The sequence below is a fragment of the Sipha flava genome, unplaced genomic scaffold (genome assembly GCF_003268045.1).
Source record: "Sipha flava isolate LNK unplaced genomic scaffold, YSA_version1 563_pilon_pilon, whole genome shotgun sequence".
Lineage (NCBI taxonomy): Eukaryota > Metazoa > Arthropoda > Insecta > Hemiptera > Aphididae > Sipha > Sipha flava.
In genome coordinates, this window is record NW_020273544.1 from 174,246 (window position 1) to 186,376 (window position 12,131).

Genomic DNA, 12,131 nt, shown 5'->3' on the forward strand with positions numbered 1-12,131 from the left:
TTTTTTTTTTTGTAGACACGATCAACGAATATTAATGAGAATAATTAACTGTCTAACGTTCCACGGAAAGGTAATTAAAATCGTTCAGATTGCATTGTACGACGGCGGTTAATTGGTCGACAAATCTGCAATCAGTAAAAAGTTCAAAAGAATAGTTGTTACTCGTCCAACATCTTCTCTCCTCCGTCCTCTCGAAAAATTTGACCATTGGGCTTCAGGGTAAATTATATTGAAAAATAGTGTTTCGATATAAGGTCTACCGTGGTCTATGACAGTATGAAAATCACTTCGTACGGAACGGTCGATGAGCAAACATAACGTACACACATCAATGCTTGCAGTCTTATAAACACGTGTTGTAAAGTAAAAACCGATTTTGACCGATCGAAAACGCAAGTTTTCGCGTAAATGATCTGGTGAAAACAATGCAACGCTATTGTCGCTTCCGACTCGTGCATGATTTTATAATTTGTGCACCTTCGTTGTTGCTCCGCAGGCGAGAGGAAAATCGAAGAGTGAAATAAATCACTATTAATAATTTGTTATTTATGGTCGAGATAAGGATATTTTAATTCATAGACATATTATCTCATGGACGAGAAAGATAAATAAACTCAATTCAACGTTGAGTGAGAGAGTTAGACCGACACTCGAGGATATAATATTATCAACGAAAAAAAAACTCGCATTGCGTTCATAGAACTGTTATGGATAATAGATAATAAATAATAGGTTTATGATTCTAAACACAGTCTTGGAAGGTAAGACTTCTAGGACCGTGATTCTTATGATGGGAAATTTCAAGTACATGGAGTAATTAACAGTGTTATTGTTTTTTTTTTACCCATGATATGTTCGACCATATGTTTGTCTCTCGTATTCAATATCTTATTTGGTTCTATGGACTGGGGATGAGGAAAGCGGCGTCCGTGAGATAATAGGTTCATGTTTTAATTGATCTAACGTCGAACATTTTTATTTCAATTGTGCACATTTCCGGTGAATATGTTCATTTCGTCGCAGCACGGTTAACGTATTATTATTAAAATAATATTACTGTGTGATGGGTTTAAAAGTTTGTGTCTCATTGATTAATTCAAAATACGATTAAGTAAGTTTGTTTGAAAAATATATAAACTTTCTGGCCGGACCGCAAAATACACTTACCACGTCCATAAATTAATCCTAACGTTCTTCCACCGCCACGTTGTAATTAATTAATTGTTTGTTTATTTTTGTTGTACCGTTATTAAATTTAAGACTACAAATGGTTTTCCGCTTTACGTATTATAAAATCGAAATAAAATATTCTAATAAAACATAACATGCGTAAATGATATAGCGGTTTTAAGAAGGAAAATAAAACATGAAAATTTTACCGCAAAATTTTTCTTCAATACAAAATTAAAAATAATTCACAGTTCACTACAGGGGCGTATCCAAGGGGAGAGAGGGTTTCGAGTCCGGACTTCCCTATTGAAATTTCTACATACTCAATGGTTTAATAGTAAATAGTTCATAGTGTATTTTAATTTTCCATTATCTTCAATATAAAAAGTTTATAGATTATATAATAAATCTATAATGTATAAACCGTGTTTAATTTATACTGCTTTTTAAATATTATTTATTATTGTTAATTAAATAATGTATTCTTTTAAAACATTTTACTACCAAATAATAATTGATTTCAAATTAAAGTAAACCTTTGTGAAAAATATGTGTGATGTGTGTATAACTTTTGTGACTATTACTATAATTATTAACAATAATTTGTTGCTATTGAATTAAACTATAATTATAATTAGAGAACAGATAAAATAAAAATTTGGGACCCTCCCCCATGAAAAATTCCTGGGTACGCTCCTGGTTCATTACCTACAGCTCATGTTCCTGTTTTTCATTTGAGTAAATAAATAAAAATACAAGTGCCAAATTGAATTAAATATTTGTTTAATAAATATATTTAAAACCTACTGCATATGAAAATAGTATTAATAATAACAACACAAATAGTTCTTATAGGTATTAAAATTATACTTTCAGTCTGAATCCTGTACAAAAAAAACAACAAAAAATTATATTAGTAATAGTACCTTTTAATTATTTTTTAAAAATTTTAAAAACAATTAAGATAGGTAACTTAATTTAACAAATATCCAAGTAGAAAACATAAGGTTGGTAAGTAGTCAAATAACAAATTTCAAATTTCCATTTTTTCATTTTGGCAAATTTGTTGATTGTTTCATCAATGGATACTAGGGTGGTCCTTAACTATAGAGGTCAATTTTTTTTTTTTGAAAATTGATGACGAGTACCCCAAATTTTGTTCTATGTATTAAAACAATAATTGTGACAAAGTTTGGGCGTGATATGTTTACCCCTTCCCGTGCCTCAAAGGGGTTGAATTTTTATTAATTGGGGATGAATTACCATTTTTTGCATTTACTTTCTTAAATATTGATGTTACGCAAAAAATTATAAGTACTATTATTGTAACTATATGTATTTACTAAATAAAAGTTTCTCATAAATATGTTGTGAAGTTGATGGTTATCCGTTAATTTAAAAAAAAAACTGGTCAAAGTTAATGTCTTAGGAAATTTCATAATTTTTATTTTTTTCTCTTATCTCTTAAATTTTAAAGTTATTCAAAAATCGTTCATACATTTTGTTATAGAACGTACTATGCTATATTAATAAGGTTTCTTGACGATTTTTGAAACATAATCATTTTTTATATAAAATAGAAAAATAACATTTTTATACTATTATTATTTAATTTTTAACATTTTACATTAAAAAAAGAAGAAAAAAAGGATAGAAATATAGTAACTTTACTATTTTATTGCATCTTTGGTCAACATATTTTTACTATGGCTTGGATATTTTTTACGGTATTCTTGTACTACCTAAAAAAATAAATCTTAAGTGACACTAGTTATTTTAGTAAATTATTAACATATAACTTACCTTCAATACATACTGCTTTTGATTTTCATTTTTCGTAAATTTGGTATTAAAATCTTCCATCAATTTGACTCCACGTTCGGCTGCATCATTTATGACGCTCAAATGGTGTAAAATATTCTTGGCCTTTTTATAACTATCAATATTTGGCCAATTTTCCGGATTTTGTTGCAAGAAATCCATGCTTAATTTGAAACTTTGGAATATATTTTTCGATTTATGCGTCAACAATTCAAGTGGTAAGTCCTGTTTTAGAAATTGTGATACATCGCCAATTTTTAATACATATTTTTTTTTGTATATCTGTGGTAAATTCATCGTCCTCAAGCTCGTCATTTTCTAGTAGTTTTTTAGCCATTTGTTTTTTTATTTGATTATCAATCCTGTCATCAAATAACGAAAAACAAGCGGTTTCTTCTCCAAAATACCATAAGTGATTAATAAATTTTTTCATAGCGATCTCAGCCACTTGCTTATCATCAGATTTATAGTCTTCAAGTTTTTTTAAAAAAAGTACATCGTTATAAGGGGCTTCAATAGCATTAGGAGACCTAAACCAAAACTCGATATAGCATTTTACAATAAAACAACAAATAGTTGTTAACGAAGAAATTTCTGCTTTCGTAATTTTAAATTGTTCTTGAAAAATGTATATTTTCAAACAATATATTCCCTTGCACATCCATCTAGCTAGACGATAAGCTCCTGGACGTCTAAAATGAATACCTTTAGGTGGTACCCCACCCAAAAAAATTATTACCAATTCCAAAAATTCTTTGTAATCATCCCTTGGTAGATTTTGGCTTAAGGTATCTTTACAAAATATTATAACATCATTGACTACTTTATGCAATATTTTTTTGACCCCAATATCACTTACCCAAGTACTAAATTTAGTTGTATCTATTTGATTCCAGTTATTTTTAAAACGTTTAAAAATTGGAATATCGGGACCGGACATTATTGTAAGTTTTGAGTATGAGAAAATTGATTGCAAAATAATTTCAAATATGTGATGCAAACGCTTGCTCTTTTTCCAACATATCTCAATCCTTTAATGTGTCATACACTGCAGAAGAAATTTCCTTTCCGGTACCAGATGACAAATGTGGTACTCCAAGAAGTTGTTCTACGTTTGGTGCTGTTATAATAACTGGTAATCTATCTACATTTTCTGTTCCAATCAAATTAGGAAGTATTTTTGAGTCCCAGTGAACAACTACAGAATTTAAGTTTAATTGATGGAACGCTGTTTTAATTTCGGAAGATATTTGGTAACGAAAACTTTCACGAGCTCTCTTAATTGAAGAGCGACTTATCGCATAGTCTTTTACATCTACATTAAATACCTCGGCACATGCTATTAATAAGTGAACTGCATCCCTGTCACTAACCTTACATTTGTCTAAAACTGATGCTAAACGACTATTCATAATTTCTTTCCTACCTCGTTTATTTTTCACTGGCATTGTAATACTTTCACAAATTTCGGAATCTTTAGAGTTAAGCACATCACGTTCATCATCGCTTGATATACTCTCCACAACATCAACACTGTTAGTTGGGCTGAAAAAAAAAATAATAGATATAGTCAATTTTATATTGTATATTAGGTAAATTATTGTTAAAAATCATTAGATAATTTTTTTTTTTTTTTTAATGACAAAATTAATTTACCCGGTTCCATAATCGATGTTTGTTTGCTTGAACAATTCTCTCCTTTGCTCTCGCTCAGATCTTCGTTCTTCAACTGCACATAATTTTTTGTCCACACCTATCATATACCCAACACGACCTTCTTGTCTTTGTAAAGTTAGAAACTGCCTGTCTTCTTCAATTTTAATTATATTGAAAGCATCTTTGTGGGCAATATCAAACAAATTATTTAATGAGTTTTGAAATTTTTTTTCATTGTACTGTTGTGTTGCAGACTTTCTTGTTTTATTTTTATCTAAGCTTCGCCAACTTTCATATACATTTTTTATTTTTCGAACTACATCACAATGATGTTGAGTAGGTATTCTTGCCTTTTTCCAAAACAATAAGCATTCATCAGCAACAAGGCCCGAACTATCATTTAAATTTAAATTTACAACACGCATGTTATGAAATAATACCCGAAGGCAGTCTCCATTGGATGGTAATTTATTTCCAGTAATTTGATTAACCATATTACCTAAAAGGAAAATATACTGATGAGGCATTTTTAAATCAAACGTAAAAAAGAAAAAAAAGAAACGTATAACACTTTGTGTAGAAAAGTCGCACTAACTTATGACACAATTGTGAACACTGGACGTCTAAACAAACCGACAGTTTGACGGATAATGGCAATTTAATATTATGTTCTATTAATCACTTTTTCAATTTATTATGAAATACTATTTGGATATGGCTCGTAGATAAAAATGCGATAAGTCAAAGATATAATGTGTTTGTGGTTTCATAGTCTAAAAATACACAACTAATAGACTAAATATTATGTTATCGGAGGACAAATATCAATGTACTGATTATCGTCATCAAAAATATCGATTTATTGTAAAAACAAAATTAAAATTATTTATTAACAAAAAGTAATAAAATTAGGGCGAATCGTTAAACATTCCGGTTTCTTGTTAACTGACGGTAAACCATCAACCTTACAACATAATTATGAGAAATTTTTATTTAGTAAATATATATAGCTACAACAATAGTTCTTAGAGATTTTTGCATAACATTAATATTGCAGAAATTAGAGGTCAAAAACTAAAAACTTATGAAATTTCCTAAGACATTAACTTTGACCAGTTTTTTTTAAATTAACGGATAACCATCAACCTCACAACATATTTATGAGAAACTTTTATTTAGTAAATACATATAGCTACAATAATAGTACTTAAAGTTTTTTGCGTAACATCAATATTTAAGAGAGTAAATGCAAAAAATGGTAATTCATCCCCAATTAATAAAAATTCAACCCCTTTGAGGCACGGGAAGGGGTAAACTTGTCACGCTCAAACTTTGTCATAGTTATTGTTTTAATACATAGAACAAAATTTGGGGTACTCCTCATCAAATTTTTCGATTCAAAAAATAAGGACCACCCTAATGGATACAATAATATTTTTATGTACATGCACCAAAGTCAAACCTGTTAGTCTATGCCCGCCTATTCTTGATCTTAACCATGTTTTCAATTTAAAAATATATTTTTGGCCAATATTTGCAATTTATAGAATATGGAAACAAATGCTATCAGTTATTATGATTATTATTTGGGTTAGGGGCTTATAGCTCTATAAAATACACAAATATGCATGCATTTGTGCACAAAAAAATGACTAAATACCTTTGCACAACAAAAAGTACCAGATATTATGTTGTAAAAAAAAAAAAATAGGCGAGTGAAACTATTAAGGACTTATATAGCCCTAATAAATAGAAAAATATACAATATGCATAAGTGCACCAAAAATAACTAACTAGTAAATATGTGGTAAAAAAAAAATTTACTTTAATACTTTAAATTACTTAATATTATCTGATAAATACCTCGGTTATGGTTGTAAATGTCTATAACCAATATCCGTGGAAGATAATACCACTATTCGTTCCACAACCAAAAATGTTATGATATAAGAAGATAAACAAAAATTGATAATCATGACCAAATTGACATATTATTTAGTTTATTATCATATTATAATGATAGACTAGTAATTTACACGTATATTCCTAATTATTTATACATTACATTTTTTAAATAAATCAATGTATTATATTAAAAAAAAAGACGAGCCATGGGGGGGGGGGTTGAATGCCCCCTTCGCTCACCCCTCAAATACGTCCTTGTACACGGTGATTTTATAATCATTCTCATACTATTTATAATAATATGCTTGAAAATTAGTCATATTTTTTTCAAATTCTCATTTACGGACAATGTATATTTACTATAAGATAATACTACACAGATTATATACATAATTATATACAATAATACATAGATTTTTCGTATAGCTTAAAATAATATCCTGAGGCAGCATCAAAGTTTGTTTTTCAGATGGACAAAAGACTTAGTTTGTTTACATTTTCGATGTAACATAGTCAAATACAATGATATTGTTATAAGCTTATGGTAATTTAATGTAATTTTTCATTTTATTTAAATATTATTCACTACTATTTCGATAAAACACAGATATAAAGTAAATGCTTATCACGATACACTTATTATGGAAAAGAAAAATACCAGTACACCAGTTATTTTATACTTTTCATGCGTAATGTTAAATTTGAATAATTGAAAAGTATTGGTCCAAATTGACTATGGTACATAAACTAATCTAGAAAAATATAACTGAATAATCAATGTCGCAAAAAAAAAAAAAAAAACATGACGGTGCTCCTGTTTTTAAATCAAAAGTTAAAATTTCCACATATAAATATAATATATATTTTAATATGTTAACTAACAGCGCATATAAATATATTCCTAATTGGAAAATAAAGTCTTACGGATTTCTATTAGTTAGAATTTGAAATAATGCGCAGTTTAAGCATGAAAGAGGGGTGAGCAAACTTAAAAAATCGTTCAGCAAAAAAAATTATATTATTATACGAAAAATTGATTCGAACACACTCGCAACGTAGTCCTGGACCGTTTCCAAGATAACCACTGTAGAATATGATCCTTTGTGCGGCTGCTGCTATTACAAGACGGCATATCCTGTTCCGAGAATGGTTAGATTAAGTTTTCAAACTACTTTAAAAGTTACGATACCAGAGAGCTTTATACATATAATAACGTGACACGTGCGCGCCCTCGTATATTCCCGCTTCCGTATGTATTGCAGTGTTTTTATAATATTACATATTGTTCGTTCGCTCACGCAGAAACGCATGATACATTTTTAATATATTAAATATCCGTATCACGAATTGTGTTTGTGTGTCTTTTGTGAATTGATATGCATTTGTACGTACGTACACGTATAGTTTTCCAACGAACCATCGCAGCCAAAACCAAATGCGAATCGTCTTGCTATGCCGGGACAGGATTTAAAATGTGCTACGCAAAATTCATCGGCAAAGCTCGTTTTCTCCGCCGACTTTTGTACTTTTTAATAAATAAAACAAAAACAATTTGATTATTTCGAAACGGGAGTACGAACACATGCGTTTAAACCAATCACGTAATTTAGATGGAGTGGTATGAGCAATCACCCCTCCCCCTAAATATCGTATTGTAGTAACCACGAATCAAGATACACTGTATATACCACTTTATTGCACATTATTCAAGCCGTAATCATTTTGAATAAGGTTAACTACCCTATAAAATAAGTACCTATTTACGTTATTTGAACGATTATAACATTCACCGTATTCCTCGAACTTAAATTGATCTGAACGTACGTTGAAGAGTAAGAAAAAAAAAACACTTCTAAATCCGACCGCGAATGCGGTTAACAAACCGTTGAAATTATCTTGCCGTCTTATTACCAGGTAGTCGAAACGGATTAAAATATCGCTGTTATGGAGCCTGTAAACATTTCTCGCGGCTCTCAGGAAACGGGTCTAATAACCGGTGGTGCGGTAAACAACGTTTGCCGAACGCAGCCCTGGCAATCTTTCAGGAGTTTGAGTGTCCCTCGGATTATGTATTTACGAACATATATTGTTTGTGTAATCCAGTTAATTAGTTGATCGTAAGCATTGAAAAATTATACGATACGCATACATGGAAAACAGGCAGATAACTGAAAGGAATTAAGTAAAATCTTATAGAATAACTATATACATGTATACTATGTAGTAGGAGGGTTGTTCACATACTATGCATTGGGTTCGAAATATGTTTGCCACGCCACTGCTAATAACGAGTAAGCTTAATGACACTGACCCGGGATCGGGCTCGCTGGACGTCGCAAGATGTTCTCGATCACATTGTCCTCTGGAGTGTGCCACGAACATGAAAGAACACAAAAATGACCAAAGAAAAAACAAACAGTTAAGGTCTTAAACATTTGTTCGGAGGCGCGTGTCGTATTAAAAAAAAAAAAAAAAAACATTAATAAAATCGTCACGCGACGTAGGAGACAAGTACATTCGGTGTCACGATTAGAACCAAATAAATCACGTCCAAGTGACCATCGTTCGTTTGCTGGCGTTCTCTTGGATCCCATTGGCGCGTTGAAGTTGTGGTGACCGAGAGCTGGCGGTGCTGTTTCCGTTTTTCGCGGCGGTACCGTCACACTTTATATCGGACACGCAACTTTCAATCGATGAGAAAAAGAAAAAAACCGAAATAAAAATCAGAGTTGTCCTCTGAAAACCATCGTAACGCTTTGCACGCACTCCCTGCTGGGGTCCTTGCCTCAGGTCGATTTCCGCAACGTTATTGTTTGCAACGGATGTTATATGTGTACGATGCGCAGTCCAAAGCGCTTTCGAACTGGGCCGTATTGAATTCCTGGTGACGCTCCTGGCGAATCACTGTATTTGCCCTCCTCCCCCACAATGGGAAATTTGAATTTTTTTATAAGAAATCATTTGAAATATATAAAGCGTGTATAAAAACATAGTATACAAGTTAATAATTACTAATAATAATAGTTAGGGCTCGGAAGTTGTAGAAATTGCATATTGTTCTGTATGATCACAATTTATAGCAGGCCTAGTTAGAAATTCGAAGTATACAATTGCGAGTTAGAAAATTTAAAATTGAAAATGAATATACTGTATATTTGGCCAATTTTTTAGTTAAAAAAGTGCATATTTCATTGATTTTATATGCATAATAAACATACTCAAAAAAATTCAAAATTATTAAGGAAGGTATTTATTGTTATCGCTATAGTCATCTTCTAATCGAATAATTGTCATTCATTTGAATTAGAAAATCTTAAGAAAGTATTTAGAATGCAATAACTAAACAGGTATTAGAAAATATGTATTTTTTTCGTAACTTAAAAAATACTGAAAAAATATTTTAAATTTTATTTTCAGCTCAATAAGATGTCAAATTGCCAACTAGTTATAATTTTTTTTTAGTCATAAATAGTTTTTACGTATATTATTAATTTATTAATAACATCTAATGTATTTTATTTTTGGAATTCAGAATAATTTTTTAGCATATTTAACATTTTTAATGCATACATTGCAATTTTTCCGTGCATATTGACATGCATATTTTACCTTTTTTAGCTCCTACAACTTTCGATCCCTAATAATAACTAATAATAATTAATTATTTAATACAATATTACAACGGTACTTTTCTTGTTTTCATAGAGGAAAATTTATCAATGACGCTATCAAATGAAATTGTTACATCTTTTTCATATTTCGTGAAAAACATTACCTACATATGTAGTGTTGAAATTTGAGTTCCTCTTAGATTGGCGTCCCTGGCCCATGACCTCTTGCCCTACACTGAATACGACCCTGCTCCCGAACCGTTCGTGTACACGCCGCATGCGTTTCGACGACAACAATAACAACGTACCGCGCGTCGAAGATATTGCGCGGCGGCACCACGTGCACCGGTCGATTTTGCGTTCGTTATTTTTATTTACTTGTATGTTTTTTTTTTATATATATTTTTTCTTTACTCTTCGGAATTTTCGAAAAACGTCACGGGTCATTGGGCGCCGCGCACAAACCGCTCTCAGGCAAACGCGCATCACGATCCGAGCGGCTTTCATGCGGTACACATTGTACGCGCAACAAGAATACCTTTTACGCGGTGGCTGAAACCACTCGAAAACGCACTGGACCATTGTGTAACTCGTATTGTGCCTACCCTTAATGTATATCACCGGGGCGCAACCGCAACAATATAACACAACGTATAGAGTTTGAGGAACGCGCGCGTGCACGTACGTAACCGGTACCGAAAAAAATGTTCGATTTTATTATCATCCGTGTACTCGTATTATTATTATTCTTTTTAATTTTGGGTGTATTTTTCTCTCGTTTTCTTCTTCCTCCGTTCCCGGAACCGTAAAAACACTGTACCGAATTCTATTATTTCTGACGGACCGAACGCGTTCGTCTCCGGCCACGCGCTCGTTCGAGAACAACAGATCGCCGTACGTCCGTACGTCGTCCAATTCGAAACGCATCACACCCCAACACTTGTTGCGACGTTTGTTGTCGATTGGCCAAACAACTGATGTACGTAACTGGTAAGGTCGAGTTGTAAATCTGACCTCCTGACGCAGTGTTCTGCAGTGCAGGTGAAAAAATACTTTTCCGTTACAATCACCCAAGTCTATACCGTTCAACCATCGGCCATCGCAAATTTAAAATTTGTCTCGATTTCAAAGCGTTTTATTTGTTTCCAAAAAAAAAAAAAAAAATCCACGTAAAATGAGACAGTATGTATTTATTTTTGAATTTCGTTTAAGCGTTGACGCTTTCTGCAGTAACACCGAACATGCTTGAAAAGCACTAGCAAACGGTTATCGGTAGTGGACGGGCAATAGATTTATACCCGTTTGATCGTTAAGCGCGTTTATTTTACATTGTAAACGTATTAATATAATATAATGGTATATAATTGACGAAAATAAAAATTATCCGCGTGGATCAATGGATTTATATTCAAGAACATTTGAATAGTTTTATTTTCATCAAGAAACAGTAGATGACAACGACGATGATTGTTAATTGTTATCCATTGCGCAAAAAGCTATAACGTCGTTCTATCATATGGTTATGCTTGGTGAATCCCACATGAATAATATACCTATATATAAATATATTGCTACATTTGGTCAACGCCCGTTAGGGTATAAATGTTGGTCGAGATCAAGGAAAACTTAATAATTTTGACTACGCGTTTTCATAATTTAGTGTTTTCGTCACAGTAACCTAGGAGATGCCCGAAAATATCCTCTAGTACCTCGAATCACTCGAAATATTAATTAAACACTGTGCACGGAAATACAAAAATAATACCTAGACAAATAAACAGTAGACAATTGTTCGTCAAAGACAGACGGATAGGATAAAGTTTAACCGTTCTTTGTGAATAAAATAATAGACGATTATTATTTCTATCTAGACAACATTGATCGCGGGAGCTGTTGGAACGTCAAGCGCCGCCTCGATCGCGCATCGGATACGATGGCGGTACGGAGCAACAATAACGCGCATAAACC

The 12,131-nt window shown here is 31.9% G+C and overlaps 1 protein-coding gene across 1 annotated transcript; it reads right to left on the minus strand.

The window, feature by feature from the left end:
- Positions 1 to 4,016: 4,016 nt before the first annotated feature.
- On the minus strand, positions 4,017 to 5,141 carry LOC112691121. The gene is made up of 2 exons (XM_025565273.1): positions 4,648 to 5,141; positions 4,017 to 4,536 (listed from the first exon to the last, which is right to left on the minus strand). The coding sequence occupies exons 1-2, from the start codon at positions 5,139 to 5,141 to the stop codon at positions 4,017 to 4,019; spliced, it is 1,014 nt and encodes a 337-aa protein (XP_025421058.1).
- Positions 5,142 to 12,131: the final 6,990 nt, after the last annotated feature.